The 15,386-nt window shown below is 42.0% G+C and overlaps 1 protein-coding gene across 1 annotated transcript in view; it reads left to right on the top strand.

Moving 5' to 3' along the window:
* EPHA4 (EPH receptor A4) overlaps nucleotides 1-15,386 on the top strand; it is a 161,444-nt gene that overhangs the window by 58,528 nt on the left and 87,530 nt on the right. The window contains exon 4 of the mRNA XM_035132510.3: nucleotides 5,688-5,843. Coding sequence (XP_034988401.3) covers nucleotides 5,688-5,843 — 156 coding nt within the window. The remainder of the gene's footprint in view (nucleotides 1-5,687; nucleotides 5,844-15,386) is intronic.

The raw sequence follows: 15,386 nt of genomic DNA, 5'->3' as shown, positions 1-15,386 counted from the left end.
TCAGGGTCTTTTCCAGGGAGTCTTCTCTTCTCATGAGGTGGCCAAAGTACTGGAGCCTCAGCTTCAGGATCTGTCCTTCCAGTGAGCACTCAGGGCTGATTTCCTTAAGAATGGATAGGTTTGATCTTCTTGCAGTCCATGGGACTCTCAAGAGTCTCCTCCAGCACCATAATTCAAAAGCATCAATTCTTCGGCGATCAGCCTTCTTCATGGTCCAGCTCTCACTTCCATACATCACTACTGGAAAAACCATAGCTTTAACTATACGGACCTTTGTACTATACACAGTACCTGCTTGCAAATTGCTATATTCGGAATGGTGCTGCTTTGGTGAAATAATGCCAATTTATTTGGGGACAACTTAATCCCATAAGGAGCTATAATATAACAGAATGATGTGCACTTGTGACTGTATTTGAGATTGCCTATCGAAGAAATAAAATCAGTGTGCTGGGAGGGGGCCAGGGAGTCCATACAGCTGGCACAGTCTTGTTTCCCCCTGTTTCAGAGTATTTACTGTCCAGATTGTAAAGACAGTAATGTATTAAATCGGGATGGGCAACCTCAGGTTTAGGGGCCAAATGCATCACTCCAGGCTCTCTGCCTGGCCCTCAGAACCCTCTCCAGACAACACTCCCTGCTTCACACCATCCTCAAGGGTTTTTGCCTGGCCAGGGTGTGTCTTTGGCCACTGATAATAACTCTTCTTGCCTGGGGCAGGGTCAGGGTATGCGTGTGTAGAAAGTAGCCAACTGTACAAAGGTAAGCTTTATGCCTTTCTCTGCCCACTTTTGCCTCTGGCCCCACCAGCATGTGGCCCCCAGAAGGCTGCCCAGAACGGAATGCGGCCTTCCAGTTGGAAAAAGGTCTTCCGCCCCTATATTAAATTATAACCTCGTCGTGTCGGTGTGGGATCTGGATAAAAGAAAATGTCTCCCCTTGGCCTTGTTTCACTCTCTCTTTCTAATGGAAAGAACTAATTAAGGCAAAGCTAAGGGAATCGAATTCAAAGTTTGCACTGCTCATGTGACCTAATCTTTTTACAATGGCATCTTTTGCAAGCCATGCAAGAATACATCTTTTGCGAGCCATTCACGCTCTGTCCTCTCTAGAAAATCCTCCCAAGAGAAAAGAAAGAATGAAGGATTGTCTGGAGTGTGCAATAAAGACTTTCAGGAAATGGGAATCTATGCGGGCTTGCTTGTTTTTCTACCAATTCATTAACATTCAGAAATACTGTATAATATCTTAAGTTTGTTTTCTTTTGAAAGGGCCTTGGTCAGTCATAATAGGTGTGTCAGCTGATTTTCCGTGCCAAAAAAAAAGAAAAGAAAAAGAAACCCTTTACAGAGCTAGATTAGATTGTGACATAGAAGTCTATCAAGATGTAAAGAAATGTTGAACAAATGCAGTGGATTAGCAAATAGAGGAAGGTGCCAAGAGCTGGAATGTATTGAATCTGAACACAGCAAAATGAAGAAAACCGTGAATTCAGTTATGGGATTTTCTACAGCTAAAGCAAAATGGCTGTTTGCCTCAGACAGAGCTTTAGAGAGAGCTTCCTTGGGTCCTGAAAAATTAATGAACTGGGTTTAATGTAGTAGAAAGCAAAAGAATGCAATGCTTGGAAGGAAAGGGAAGGTAGGGAGGGAGGGAGAATAGCAACTTTGGGGCTCAGCAAGCCTTTTAAAACCAATGCACATGGACTTAAAAATGGAGGAAAGAGCCCCAAAGTGCCTCTAGGGCATGTGTTTCTTTGCTTAAATTGGTCTATAATGTGAACGGGAAGCTTGCATTGGCCAGAATATATATTCAGTATAAAAACGCTTTGTTTTTTAAATCCCACATTGGCCTCATTTAAACGTCACAGTAAAATCGCAATTAATGATTTGCCATGTTCCCATTTTTCTAGACTGTTTCACTGTCTTGCTTAGCATCATTTCTGAACCAGGAATTGTGGTTTGTTTCACTCCACAAACCTTGACAACACATAATGGTTTGTTGGGAGCCAAAGAAACCAGATGTAAGTAAGCTAAGGATTGTAGCATGTGGAAGAGTGGAACAGGGTAGGAAGGTACAGTGGTACCTCTACTTACGAATTTAATGCGTTCCGAACGCACATTTGTAAGTAGAAAAAAATTGTAAGTCGAATCCCATAGGAATGAATTGGGAGAAAAAAATTGGAAGTAGAAGCAACCCTATCTAAAAATTCGTAAGTAGAAAAAAAACTATCTAAACCGCATCCAAGATGGCAGATGGAGCTCTATTCGTAAGTAGAAACATTCGTAAGTAGAGTTATTCGTAAGTAGAGATACCACTGTATTTGCTGTGGTTTACTGCGACTTACAGGCTGTGCCATTAACAACGTCCATATTGACATCATCCTCATATGACATAAAATAGTTTTGAGAGAAGTTCAAAAGTACCTTTTAGTGTGGTTGGGAAATGGTCTCATTCCTGTATGGTTCTCTAATGGATCCTCTTCCTTAAAAAGACGTTTGCCCACTGCAAGGGAGAAGGTTTTGCAGTTAGGGAGAGGAGTGAGTTAGTGGAGGAGCTAAGATTCCCTGGATTTTTCCCTCCCAACTTCCTTTACAGTACTGCTTTCTGTCAGAACAGCTCAATTTGAGAATCAAGCTGCCTTTAAGGAAATTCCAATACTACAAACCTCAAAAGCCACAATGCTCAAATCCAGAAAATTAATGGTTTTCCGTCTGGATATAGGAATGCTAAGACACACATTCATGTCGTTTGGGAGGTTATTTATTTATGTATATATAGCATTTTTTTGGCTGTTATGCAAAAAGCACCAAAGCAGTATGCGGCATAAAATAACCAGCAAATTCAGTTCGGTTCAGTAATATAATACAGTAAACAAATGATACACATAATATAGCCAACAGTCTAGATAAAATAAAATTTGAGAAATACTGCAGCACAGTCTCCCTTTGCTCACCCAGAAAGATTCCCTGTATATATATATATATATATATATATATATATATATATATATGGTCACTGGAAGTGATTAGGTGAATTGACTTCAGAAATTTTACAATGGAATGGAAGGCCATTCACACTCAAAGATTTTTTTCTTCTTCAAATAATATTTATTGATTTTCAAACATTACATAAACAAGAAAAACATATCAATTCTAACATTTTAATTAAAATTGTAGACTTCCTCAATTCCCCTCACACTGGGTCCATTTTTAACTCCCAATTAAGCAATTTTCATTTATTATCTTAAATCATTCTAACACATTTTTTTCATCATCTCACAACTATTTCTATTCTTAAAAGCATCAACTATCTTCCACCCATAATTCATCTTAGTCCAAATCTTAATTTATTTTCCCATCCATCTATCCTCTATTTCTCCCCTTAGCCTCAAATTTATACCCAATTTTTTTCCATACATTCAAGTATTATTTCTTTTATTATGATAACATTGAAAACATATTGAAAACATATATGACAGCATATGTTACCTTGACATCTAAGATTCTAGACCAATGCGTTTGTAATGTTTATGTGTCCTGTGTATAGACCGAGAACTGACACGTGCACAGTGCGATAAGAAATGTTCAGCATATTTGGCTTCTGCCAGCTTGTACTTCCCTGTTTTGCTGGGGACACCCAAGAATCAGAACCAGCCTGAAATAACTTATTGTATTAATTGTAGGTCTTCATGAGGATAAAATTGCCTGACAGGTTTATAATTGCAATCGAAGAAGATGTCATGGAGAATTTTTATGTGAATCCAACTTAAATTTGCAGTGAGAAGTGAACTATTTTTGCACTAAGCTCCTGCACTAGAAGCGGATTTTCAGGTCAGGGTGGAAAATGGGTCAGTGTGATATACAATGAATCCAGTCCAACTTCAGGCTTTATCATCTCTGTAAATTCCAAGAAGCTTCAAACTTTTCTTACCATTTTTCAGGATATCAGATCTTGTTTAATTAAAATGTTTAAAATGTCATTGAAAAAAGAATTTCCATACCAACCATGTCAAATCTATTAATCTGCCTTCTCCATAAGACCTTCAACCTAGGTTCTTCTTCATTGAAACCGTAATTTGTACCTTCTTAGCTGCTAATCTTTTGAGGAAGCTCATTCTTTTTACACAAACTGTCTTTGTTTGATGTGGCTGGCAGAATGATGGACCGGACCCAATAGGTTTGCATTTGTGTTTGGGGACTAATTGTGTTTGAAGTGGGGAGGCTGAGCTTGACCCCTCTGCTTCTCCTTGCCAGTGTTGCGGGTTTTTTTTCTTTTTTTCTTTTTTAATCAAAGCCCCACGGCCATTTGAAGCGTAGCCAGAAAGCACCTTGCAAGTTGAACCCTATCTAATTATGTGATGTGTGTAAACGCTGAAAGCATAAATCTTAGTCACCAGAGCTATGTGTTTTTATAAGATTCCCTGGTCCGCTGACAGCCGAAGCAAGCAAGGGCAAGATTGATCCCACAGTGATTTTTATGGACGCTGCACCACACTTCGTAAAGTTTTGACTTGTTAAGGAGATTCCATAAATGGCCTCAGTTAATAAGGGTGAAGTGACTTGCTCCTTTACAAACATGTTGCAGAAATCCGTGGCTGTTACAAGTACATCATAAAAGTGGGGGGAAATTAAATCATATAAAAGAATGTGGAGTGAGTGGGAGAATAGCTGAAAGCCAAATGCATGTTGGTTCCTGGAGGCGTACAAGCAAAGAGCAAGGGAACTCTAAAGGTAGACTGTGTGATAAAAATAAGAGACATGAAAGTGAGTCATGCTGTAAATATTGGCAGTAATCATCCTTTCTTTTGCTCTTTGTCCTTTATAAAGCTCCCTAGTTGACTTTCTCTGTTTCAGCGTCTGGTGATGTTGATTTTTTTTTTTTTAGCCCTAGCCAAAATTTGTTAGAGGGACATGCTTGTGCGCCACTGTTCAAAAGATTTCCTTAATGATACTTCAGAGTATTTTTTAAATCCCAATGATGTAAAAGTAGTCATCCATGTAAGCATCATATTTATGAAGGTGATGTCACTGAACACTTGCTGCACATGGGGCCTTGGCGTCAAAGAGTACAGCCACTGGTATGCTCCGGCTCAGGGGCGGAGTGTTGATTATGTCTCTTGGGAAGAGGGAAGCAAATTAATTGGCTTCTGCAGAAGGGAGAATTGCCTTCTCTGTGCATGCTAGAGTAAGAGGTTGACTGCCAATCACAGTAGGGTCTTATTCCGCTCCATCTCAAAAATTGGCAGTGTCACACCATCAGCTGCCTTTCTAAAGCAGTCATGGAATTAAAACAACTGCACCCTGTTTACTGCAATGTGAGAGTGTCTGCAGGTGGGAAGCAAGGAAATGGGGTTTACATAATAAACCCACGCAGGGAAGAAAATGAGACAGATTTTCCAACCAAGTTGCTACATGGACATGCTTATAGGTGCTCTTGTAAGCTCTACAGGCCTACTTGTTAATGGGGTCTCATCGGGATTAAAAATTGCCTCCCTTGCTTGGAGAGCGAGCAGTCAAGTGCTCCTTGGCTGGTTAATTTCTCTCCCGGTGCTAAGCAGACATCATTTTTTTTCTCTTTCAAAAGTGCCCCCATGTCTGAATGCTGAGTAAATGAGGTAGCAATTTATTATCAAGTCCTATACCAGTAACAGCTCTTCTTTTCTGTCCCCCCCCTCTTTTCCCAAGCTTGCAAGATTGGATACTACAAGGCCCTCTCAACAGATGTTGCCTGTGCTAAGTGCCCGCCTCACAGTTTCTCCATCTTGGAAGGTTCCACCTCTTGCACCTGTGACCCGGGTTTTTTCCGAGCAGAAAACGACGCTGCCTCCATGCCCTGCACACGTAAGTCAGACGCCTTTATTTATTAATTTTCCTCTCCTCCTTCTCTTGCTGCTCTTATAATTTATACATGAGACACTCCCCAGAGATGTACATCCTGCTATGAAAAATGTCTCGTTGGTGACAGGGACGTTCAGTAACAATTCCCTTTCAAACAAGTCAACACAATATGTCAATACCAGGTCCTCTCTCCTGCTACACAACGGAAAGCGGTTTGTGATTAAGTGACAGAATGTAGGCCAACGGCAAGAATAAGAGGGTCTAGTTCCATTTTGGGGTTTTTGTGGGTGTTCTTTTGCATTGGTGTCTGCACCGTGGAAGTGCCTTAAGGCCGCACCGTGTACGCATAATGAGGGACAATCACAGCCTTGCATATCTTAGATGTGATCAGAAAACTGGAGGAAAGAAGCTCTGAAAGAAAGAGGCATGTAAAGGATGATTCGTGGCAGCTCTGAATAGATGACTCTGGTTTTTTCTATAAGAACGCATGGAAAACCTTCATGGATCCGACCAAGGACCCATCTAGTCCAGCATTCTGCTCTCACAGTGGCTAAGCAGATGTTCTCATGAAGCCTACAAGCAGGGAATGAGTGCAGTAGCCCTCTCCTGCTTGTGATCTCAAACAGCTGGTATTCAGAGGCAAAACTGCTTTTGACACTGGAGATTTACGTAGGCTTTGTGAATGGTAGCCCATGGTTGTTTTTTGGTATCGTGACTAGTCTTGCTAGATGCTTTGCTCACATATCATGTCAGGAATCAAAGCAATGGGAAGTGGCAGGGCATGATTTCAACACAAGAGAGAGCATTTGTAAAATCAGTCACTGCCGGATGCTGTGATTTTCATCAGGATGCAACCACTGCGTAAAAAAATGTTGTATAATTCAGTTGATAGGCTTTTTGACCACGCTGAAATAAAAGCGAATGAAACCTAGGACTGCATGGTTCTCAATTTATTTCTTATTTTTGCTGCTATGTGCTCATTACCACCACAACATCCATCCATTACTGTGGAGGTTCTATCATTGTTCATTGATATAAATCCCACAGGGTTTTCTTTTCACCAAAAGGGTTTGCTTGGCTGCTTCTGTGCACCACCTGCAAAACAGGATGCCATCTTCATTTGTCTAGGCCCCTAGGGCCCTTCCCCACCTTCTTCAGGACCACCTACAATCAGCTTTGCTCAGACACTGCACTGGTGGTAGTCAAGCCAAGAATAACACATCTGTTGCATTGCACATGAATTTGTTACATCCATCTTTAAAATCTCAAGAAGTTTGAGAAACTCTGTGAGAGCACGCAAAGGGCATTTTGCAAGTGAGCCTTTTCCTCTACTGAGATTATATCTTCATTTCACCAGAAAGCTTGCAGTAGGAAGTGCCCGGAGGGTGAGGTGGCACGCTCAGCATGCTCATATCACAAAGGCCATGTTTTAATTGTCCTTGGGCCACTCTGCCTCAGAGCAAGGACATTTATAACACAGACCCAGTGAGTTTCCTGGCTGAGGAGGCAATTTGAACCTTGGTTTCCCTGGTTCTGGTCCACCACTTTTTTAAAAAGAAAAACAAATATACTGTTACTTTGCTTCTGTTTCAAATTCATTTTTTTCATTTTTTAAATGCAATTGTAGACAGACTCCTCTCTCTTAAATCAAAAGCCAAAGAGAACAATACAGTGAATCATTCACACTGATAGAATGATTCTAACCTCATGCACGGTCTTAGTAATTGCTTACATTTTTAAAAGGTTAACTTCATGGTTTCAAAATAGCAGTTAGCAAGTTTTACATTTGTAATTAGCAAAATAACAAAACCTGTTGATTTTAAAGTTTCTTCCACCCCACCCCACCCCCACCCCCCCAAAAAGAAAACAGAATGTTTTTAAAGTACTGGACAAATTTTGACAATATTTTAGTTGTCAATTGACCAAACCCTTTTTGACTGGTCAAATGCCCAACTATAACTTAGTTCTTTTCATGTTCTGATTGGATGTGACAGTTTCAGTCTAAATGGGACATGGGTGCATGGTGGTTGAGCAAAGATTTTCTGTAGCAAGTTATCCATTTATGCCGCCCTCTTTTGTAAAGAGAGTCTGCTGATCGTCTTTGATTAGAATCTTGCTATGCCCGCTTCTTAGCTAATGGCCAAGAGAAGTAAAACAAAAGAGAATCAAATGAGTTCTGAATCCTATTATCCTAACTAATTTCTCATGTTGCTGAGATACAAAGGGGCCAGGCCACAATTTTGGGCTATATATTATCCCAGCATCTGTCTCATGCCTGCCAAACTTTGTATAGCTTTTTGTGCTCATAGCTGCTTACACGTTCAGTGTTAGACAAATCCTTTAAATTCTCAGCTACCGATAGAAAGTCCATAGAATAATCTAAGGTACTAAGGCTTGTTTGGGAAACCTTTGGTCCTCTGGATGTTGTTGAACTTCAACTCCCAATATCCCTGGCTGTTGGCCACGCTTGCTGGGGCTGATGGGAGTTGTAGTTTAGCAACATCTGGAGAGCCAAAGTCTTCTCACACCTTTACCAAGGCACCCACCCACCTCCTCAGATCTCTTTACCAACACTGGCTGTGCTCTGTAGCTGTGCTTCTAGTTCAGCTTTCAACCCTCATATCTGCTGACAGAAGGATTCTTATTCTGGTCCCCCTTCAGAGTTGCTTTCAGATTCTCCTCCAGTAGTAGAAACAAAGCGACTCCTGAAGCAGGCAGCAAATTTTCTGGTACTCCATTATGCTCTCAAAGACTCACTATTGCAGCCTCTCAAAGCTGCTCTTCAGTAGCGGACTCATCTTTAAGCTGGAAACTCTTGTACTCCGAATGCAAAGTGCTGAACTCGCTCAAAATTCTTTCTCTGTCCCTCCCTCTAGCAGGGTGGAGGTTGATTTGGTCACCTTCCCAAAACCTGAGAGTTTTTATGTGCCAAAATTCGGATTGAGCTTCCTAGTGATCAAATAACATTTACTGTTATTTTGTTTAAGTTCCTGGCCACCTAACTGCCCATTCACAGTGATCAAGATGGCCAGAGCCAGGAGTGCATGTTGGCTAAACATGCCAATAACTAATAACTAGTCTGCATTTACTTGTCTTACCACAATCTAACATAGATACCTCTAAACCCACTGAAATGTGGTTAGACACTGGAGGAATTTCAGGGATTGAAAGCCAGAGAAAGGATAAACCGGCTGAATGAAGCTTTAGTGAGTTATGGCTTGGCCATATAAGGGGTCTTATGAAAGAGTCAGCTGAACCAAAGATAACAAATATTTTGAAAATAATTAACCCAAAAGTTCAATATCTCTGAAGTCTTAAGGGAATGTTCTGTGGGTTTTTTAGGAAGGGAATAATTGCTGAATATTTTTATTTTGAAATGATAGGAAGACAGTCTTGTCAGATTTTCTAACAGCTAGTTAGGGAGTCTGTTTTATTCAAGAAGGCAAGGCAGAAATTTTCGAAGAGCACCAGCAAAAGAGAGCAAGTCACGGATGAGCAAAGAATAGCACTGATTCTAAGTGGTTCTAAATTCTAAATTATTATAAATGGCTGTGATCCATGGATTGTGTGTGATTAGATCCTGGTGGAAACATTTCTCATGGAGCCAGGCTATAAGCTCTGTCCAGAGTGAGATCTTCTTTCCAATCATTCTCTTTTGTTCTGACTTTCTCCCTTCAAATAGTTTTCAGAATGTCTTCTTAGTTAGGAGCTGTGCCAGTTAAAATGTAGACTGTGGCTCAGAGGTAAAACTGACTACTGTTGTGGACAGCCTTAAATTCTATCCCTGACATCAAGCAAAAAGGATCAGGTTGTTTGTGATGAACCTGGTTTAAAGTATAGAGACACTGTTGCAGATATATTCCAAGTTTCTTAGATAAGGGTATAGCTATTTGAAGAAACCCTGTGATAATGAGGATGTGCTTATTGTGATGTGTGGCACTTTCTGTTCACCATTGTTGTTGTTCTTTAGTCGTTAAGTCGTGTCCGACTCTTCGTGACCCCATGGACCAGATCAGGCCAGGCACTCCTGTCTTCCACTGCCTTCCACAGTTTGGCCAGACTCATGTTTGTAGCTTCGAGAACACTGTCCAACCATCTCGTCCTCTGTCGTCCCCTTCTCCTAGTACCCTCAATCTTTCCCAACATCAGGGTCTTTTCCAGGGAGTCTTCTCTTCTCATGAGGTGGCCAAAGTATAGGAGCCTCAGCTTCACGATCTGTCCTTCCAGTGAGCACTCAGCGCTGATTTCTGTTCACCATAGTGCTGGTGAATTATGCTGGCCCCAATGTACAGCATACTGTGTACAGTGTACAGAGGTAACAGAAGCCCTCAATTTTGGTCTGCAGTGAAGTGGAAATTATACGATAGAAACATTATAACAGAGTGTTTATGTGAAGCTCTTTTTTGTATACAGTATATTAATGATATAAAGGGGAAGAGCAGGTTAGTTTCTATACTGTTCAAATATGTTATTCACCTGCAGAATACTCTCCTTTTGCTCAGATGGGGCACTGCTAAGAGAACCGTATGCACCAGAGGTGCTCTTGGTATGTACTAGAAACCAGGCTTCAGCCCTCTGGACTCAATTACCAGCTGAATTTAGAGAACCACCGAGAGTTTTTATATTTAGGCAGCTTTAGAAGACATTTTTTGTTTACTTGAAGTGGGAGCAAGTCGTTTTTTCGAATAATAATTGTACAGTTGTGGAAATGGTTTCATTGCTTTCAGTTTACAGACTTGGCATCTTCTTGTATCTTATTTCATTGCACACCACTTTTGTAACTTTTGGTTGTAAAATGGTTTATAAATCTGCAATTAATATATGTGGTTATAAATTAACACTGGTCCATTAAATGAGTCATCATAAATATAATTAAGCATTAGAATAATCAAGTCAAGAACATGAATGACTTCAAAATTAATAGACCACAACAATATTTTAAACAACTTCTATAGAAACAGGGAAGAAATATGAAAACTGAAAACCACAAGTGCAAGTGAAACCAAACTTTAGAGAAGGCAACAATTTTTCTTAAAAAAAGAGATGTCATGAGGCAGAAGGAAGAACTCTATTTAAAGATCTGTTTTAGAGGAAGCATCTTGGTTTCCCTAACTTTTTTGACATGGGGAGATGGAGAAGAACACAAACAACAGAGGATCTTTCACACTTATCTCAGTTCTTCTTACCAGTTGGTTAAACCAGGTGATAAACCCAATTCCCTTGTGCTGACAGCTATAATAATCAAGCACCTTCTTTGTTCATTATGCTCTATTTAACCCCAGTAGTCTCATTCAGTCTTGCATTTAGTAATCGCTCAGTGTGACGGCCTTCTAATGAAGAAATAAAACATAGAATCTGAGACCCATTCTTCTAGCAAAAACATACACTCTGCTCCATTGGCTTGTAAAATCAGGTTTCTGTTCACTATTAGGCCAGGTTTTGTTTTTTTTAAAAAAAGGAAAAAAAGAAGAAGAAATGGGTAATTTAAAGGAAAACACCTGGAATGAACAGAAAATCACCCTCCCTCCAATTTTGTTGGGTGTTGGTGGGAGGAAGGTCTTATTGTTGCTAATTCTTTATTTTAATTGTTAAGACATTCACAAGTCTCCACTTTTGTTCATCATTGTTCCTTGAGCAGCTGTTCCTTTAACTATTTTAATAGCTACATCTTTGGTTTTACATCTTAACTCTCCAGGCCAGGAAAGGTAGACTTAATAGCTTTCTGTTTTTCCTGAATATCACACTGGAGGAAAAGGAAACGAGAAAGCTTTCCTCCCCCACCCTCCTTATACAATCCCCATGACAAATTATGAAAATTGCATGCTTAATTTTTATGCACTGCACACAGCCTATAAATTGTTAGCATACCCGACATCAAAAACTTGGCTCAAGAATATCAGGGTTTTGTTTTATTTTTGTAAGGTTACATTTTACGCGGCCAGTTGGATCACCAATATTGCTCGCTTTAAATCAGTTGCTCAGATGTTATGTTTATGGCTTATATTTATATAAATAGAAACCTTTGTGGAAGACAGATATTGATATTTATTTATTTATTTATAAAAGCATTTCCATACTGCTCTCACGCAAAATATCAGGGTAGGATACAACAACATGAAAACATTTAAAAGAGATACAAAGCAGTCATTAAAACGTCTAGCTACTCAAGGGGCATTTCAGACAGCAGCATAGGTCTAGCAACATTTTTAAAAAATCTTTAAAAGGCACCTGAAACACAAAAGTGAGCAGGGGCTTACCCGGGATCAAAATTAGGGGGGGCAAGGGGCGGGGGCGGGAGGGGAGGGGCCACAGTGGGAATGTGGGCGGGGCTACGTGGCCTGCGCCCTCCCAGCTCTTCCGAGGAGGCGGCCCCACGCACTGGGAGCGGAGCTCCAGAGGCGTGCGGGGAACGCGAGCCTATGGCTGCCTCCTCCGCGCCTCCCATGTCTTCTGAGGAGGCAGCCCCAGGCTCCCGTTCCCGGCACGAAGCTCCAGAGGCACGCAGGGAATGCGAGCCTGTGGCTGCCTCCTCCGCTTACACTCCCCGCTCCCGCTTAGCGCTCCTTCGCTTACGTTCCCCGCGCGCTTCTGGAGCTTCGCGCCGGGAGCGGGAGCCTGGGGCTGCCACGCTGCGCCCCTTAGCCTTTTGCTTCTAGGGGGGGCAATTGCCCCCTCCTGCCCCCTGCCTACGCCCATGAAAGTGAGTACGCCTGGCGAATCTCTGCTGGAAAAGTGTTCCACAGCATGGAATCAGAGATATCAAATGGCCAACTGCCAGTGGAGTCCAGTTGGGTATCTGTATCACCCGGAACACCCATCTGTAACAAGCCAGAATATAAGGTGATCCTTAAGGTATTTTGGACCCAAGTTGTCCAGGGCTATATCAACACAAGAATCTTGGACCTGGCCTGGTAGGATATGGGTAGTCAGTGCAGATGATTTAGGAGACCTCTCACCTGCTGTTGACCATCTGCTCCAGTTGAACTGCTGCATTCTGTGCCAGCTGGAGTGTCTGTATTATGCCCAAGGGCAACCCCACATAGAGCACATTGCAGCAATCTAGTCTTGAGGTTACCAGTGCATGAGCTACGGTGGCCAGGATAGCCTGATCCAGATGCAGCCGTATCTGGTGTGCTAGACGAAGCCGGTAAAAGGTACTGAGATCACTTGGGCCTCTAAAGACAAAGATGTATCCAGGTGTTCCACAAGCTATGTTCCTGCTTCTTTATAAGGGAGTGTAACCCCCTCCAGAACAGGAAACTGGCGTATCTTCCAGAGATGAGAACCATCTACCCACAAAGCCCCCATCTTCTCAGGATTCAAATTCAGGTTACTGGCCCTCATCCAATCCACCATTGCATGATGACACTGGTCCAGAGCTCACGCAGCATCTCCTAATTCAGAGAAGTAAGCATATGGATGGCACCATGCTCCAAAATTCCTAATGACCACTTTCAGTGGCTTCACATAGTTGTTAGATAGCATTGGAGACAAACTAGTGCTCCACAGAACCCCATAGCAAAATTGCCAGGGAGTCACAAAGCACTTCTTCATGACTTGGCTATACACATAGGACACAAGTTCAGGTGACTTTAGATCAGTGAACAGAAGTGAATGCCAAGGTTAATGGTAAGGTGCTTAAGTCTGCAAATGGTAGACTGCCTAAGTCTGATAAAACATGCAGGCTGTCACCAGTCAAGGATGGTCAGGGCATACATCTTCATGGGCTGTAGAAATTGGGTACTGTCAACTTACACTGGAGATCAGTGATCAGTTTCAGCTGCTTTGACAGCTATGGCTATTCCTGGACTGGGAGAGCCTGCCCACAGTAGTTCATGCATTGGTTACTTCTTCATTGTTTGATTAGTGCAGAGCACTCTATGTGGGGCTTCCCTTGTGCTTGCAGTTAGTGCTGCAGTCTGATTGCAGACAGGAGTGAGACTTTGTCAGCGTATAACACCTGTGCTCAGAGGTCTGCACTGGTTGCCAATCTGCCTCTGGGCAGAGTTCAAGGTTTTCCCATCAGCATATAACGCCTTGGCAACTTGGGACCAGTTTACCTATCAGATCACCTTGCCCCATATGTGCCTACATGATAAGTGGAATTGACACTCTTACAAGTGCCACATAATACCTTTGCCACATTTATGAGAACTTGGTTGTTTAGTGTGGCAGCACTGACACCTTTGGAACTCCCTGCCTATTGATACCTTCACTGTATTCTTTTCGGCACCTGCTGAAGACATTCTTATTTAGACAAGTCTACCCAGAGCGTTTCAGTGTGCTGCTCTGGTTTGCCAGAAGCGGCTTTGTCATGCTGGCCACATGACCTGGAAGCTGTACGCCGGCTCGGCTCCCTCGGCCAATAACACGAGATGAGCGCCACAACCCCAGAGTCAGTCACAACTGGACCTAATGGTCAGGGGTGCCTTTATCCAGATGTTTAGAAATTTTGTATGAGTTTAATTTGTTTTAGTCTACTCTAAAGTGGTTCTAACTTTCTGTATGTTTTGGCTGTAGATTTTTTAAGTGTAACGTTACTGCTTTATCTTTTTTTGGGGGGGGGGTAAACTGCTTTTAGGTTTTTTTTCCTACAATCAAGCAGTATATGCATTTCTCGAAATGAATCATAAATCAAAGAGGAGTGGCCTGGGGTGGTGAATGTTAGCAGAGAAAGCTGCAAAGTGATGGAGGAAAGTACAATGTCCTTGGCAAAGTGGTGGACTCTGTGCTTTGCTGAGATGGCTTTGGGGGGCACTGCTCCCCAGCAGCCCACAGTGTCCAGTAAATGAATGAGGCTCGCTGAGCTCACCCCCCCATGGGTCAGTGCTTCTCAATAGGATTCCTCTTCCCCATGGCAGCTGCATGCCCTGCCTTGTGTGTAGATCGTAGGATGATGCCTTTTGACCTCAGGCTCATAGTTTCAGTGTCTGATCTGATCTGGTATCATCAATGAAGACAGAAGCCTCTGTGCCAGACACAGTTGTCTTTCAGCATTCTGGATGTGCTGAGTAGCTGTCTGCCTGAGCCACACATTCTGAACTGCACACTTGCAGTGTGTCAGCAGTATGCTAAGATATGGAGATAGCACACTTGACTTATCCTAAACATAAGTGCAAGTTATAATTTCATGTGATATAATTTCAGGTGCCTTGCTGTATTTTTTTTTAATGAAAGTGTGGTTTATAAATATTTAAATAAATAAGTTATAGAAGAATGTTCCATCAGAGCAATGCAGTTATTATTTGAACAACTGGATGGCTGAAAGGGGGGGGGGAGGGAGAGGGAGAGGGAGAGGGAGAGGGAGAGGGAGAGGGAGAGGGAGAGGGAGGGAGGGAGGGAGAGAGAGAGAGAGAGAGAGAGAGAGAGAGAGAGAGAGAGAGAGAGAGAGACTAATGGGGCTATATGACCAGGCCTGTTTATTCTTCAAGCCTAATAAACTTTGCAGAGTGTTAGAATATGGACCATGCACATTGCCATGAATGTACAAATGTACAAATAATTAAAATGTACAGAAAGAATAAAATTCAACATTGCCAAGCTATA

Source organism: Zootoca vivipara, chromosome 5, assembly GCF_965207765.1.
Source record: "Zootoca vivipara chromosome 5, rZooViv2.hap1.1, whole genome shotgun sequence".
NCBI lineage: Eukaryota > Metazoa > Chordata > Lepidosauria > Squamata > Lacertidae > Zootoca > Zootoca vivipara.
The sequence above is the reverse complement of the archived record's forward strand: the minus strand, read 5'-3'. Positions and strand labels throughout refer to the sequence as shown.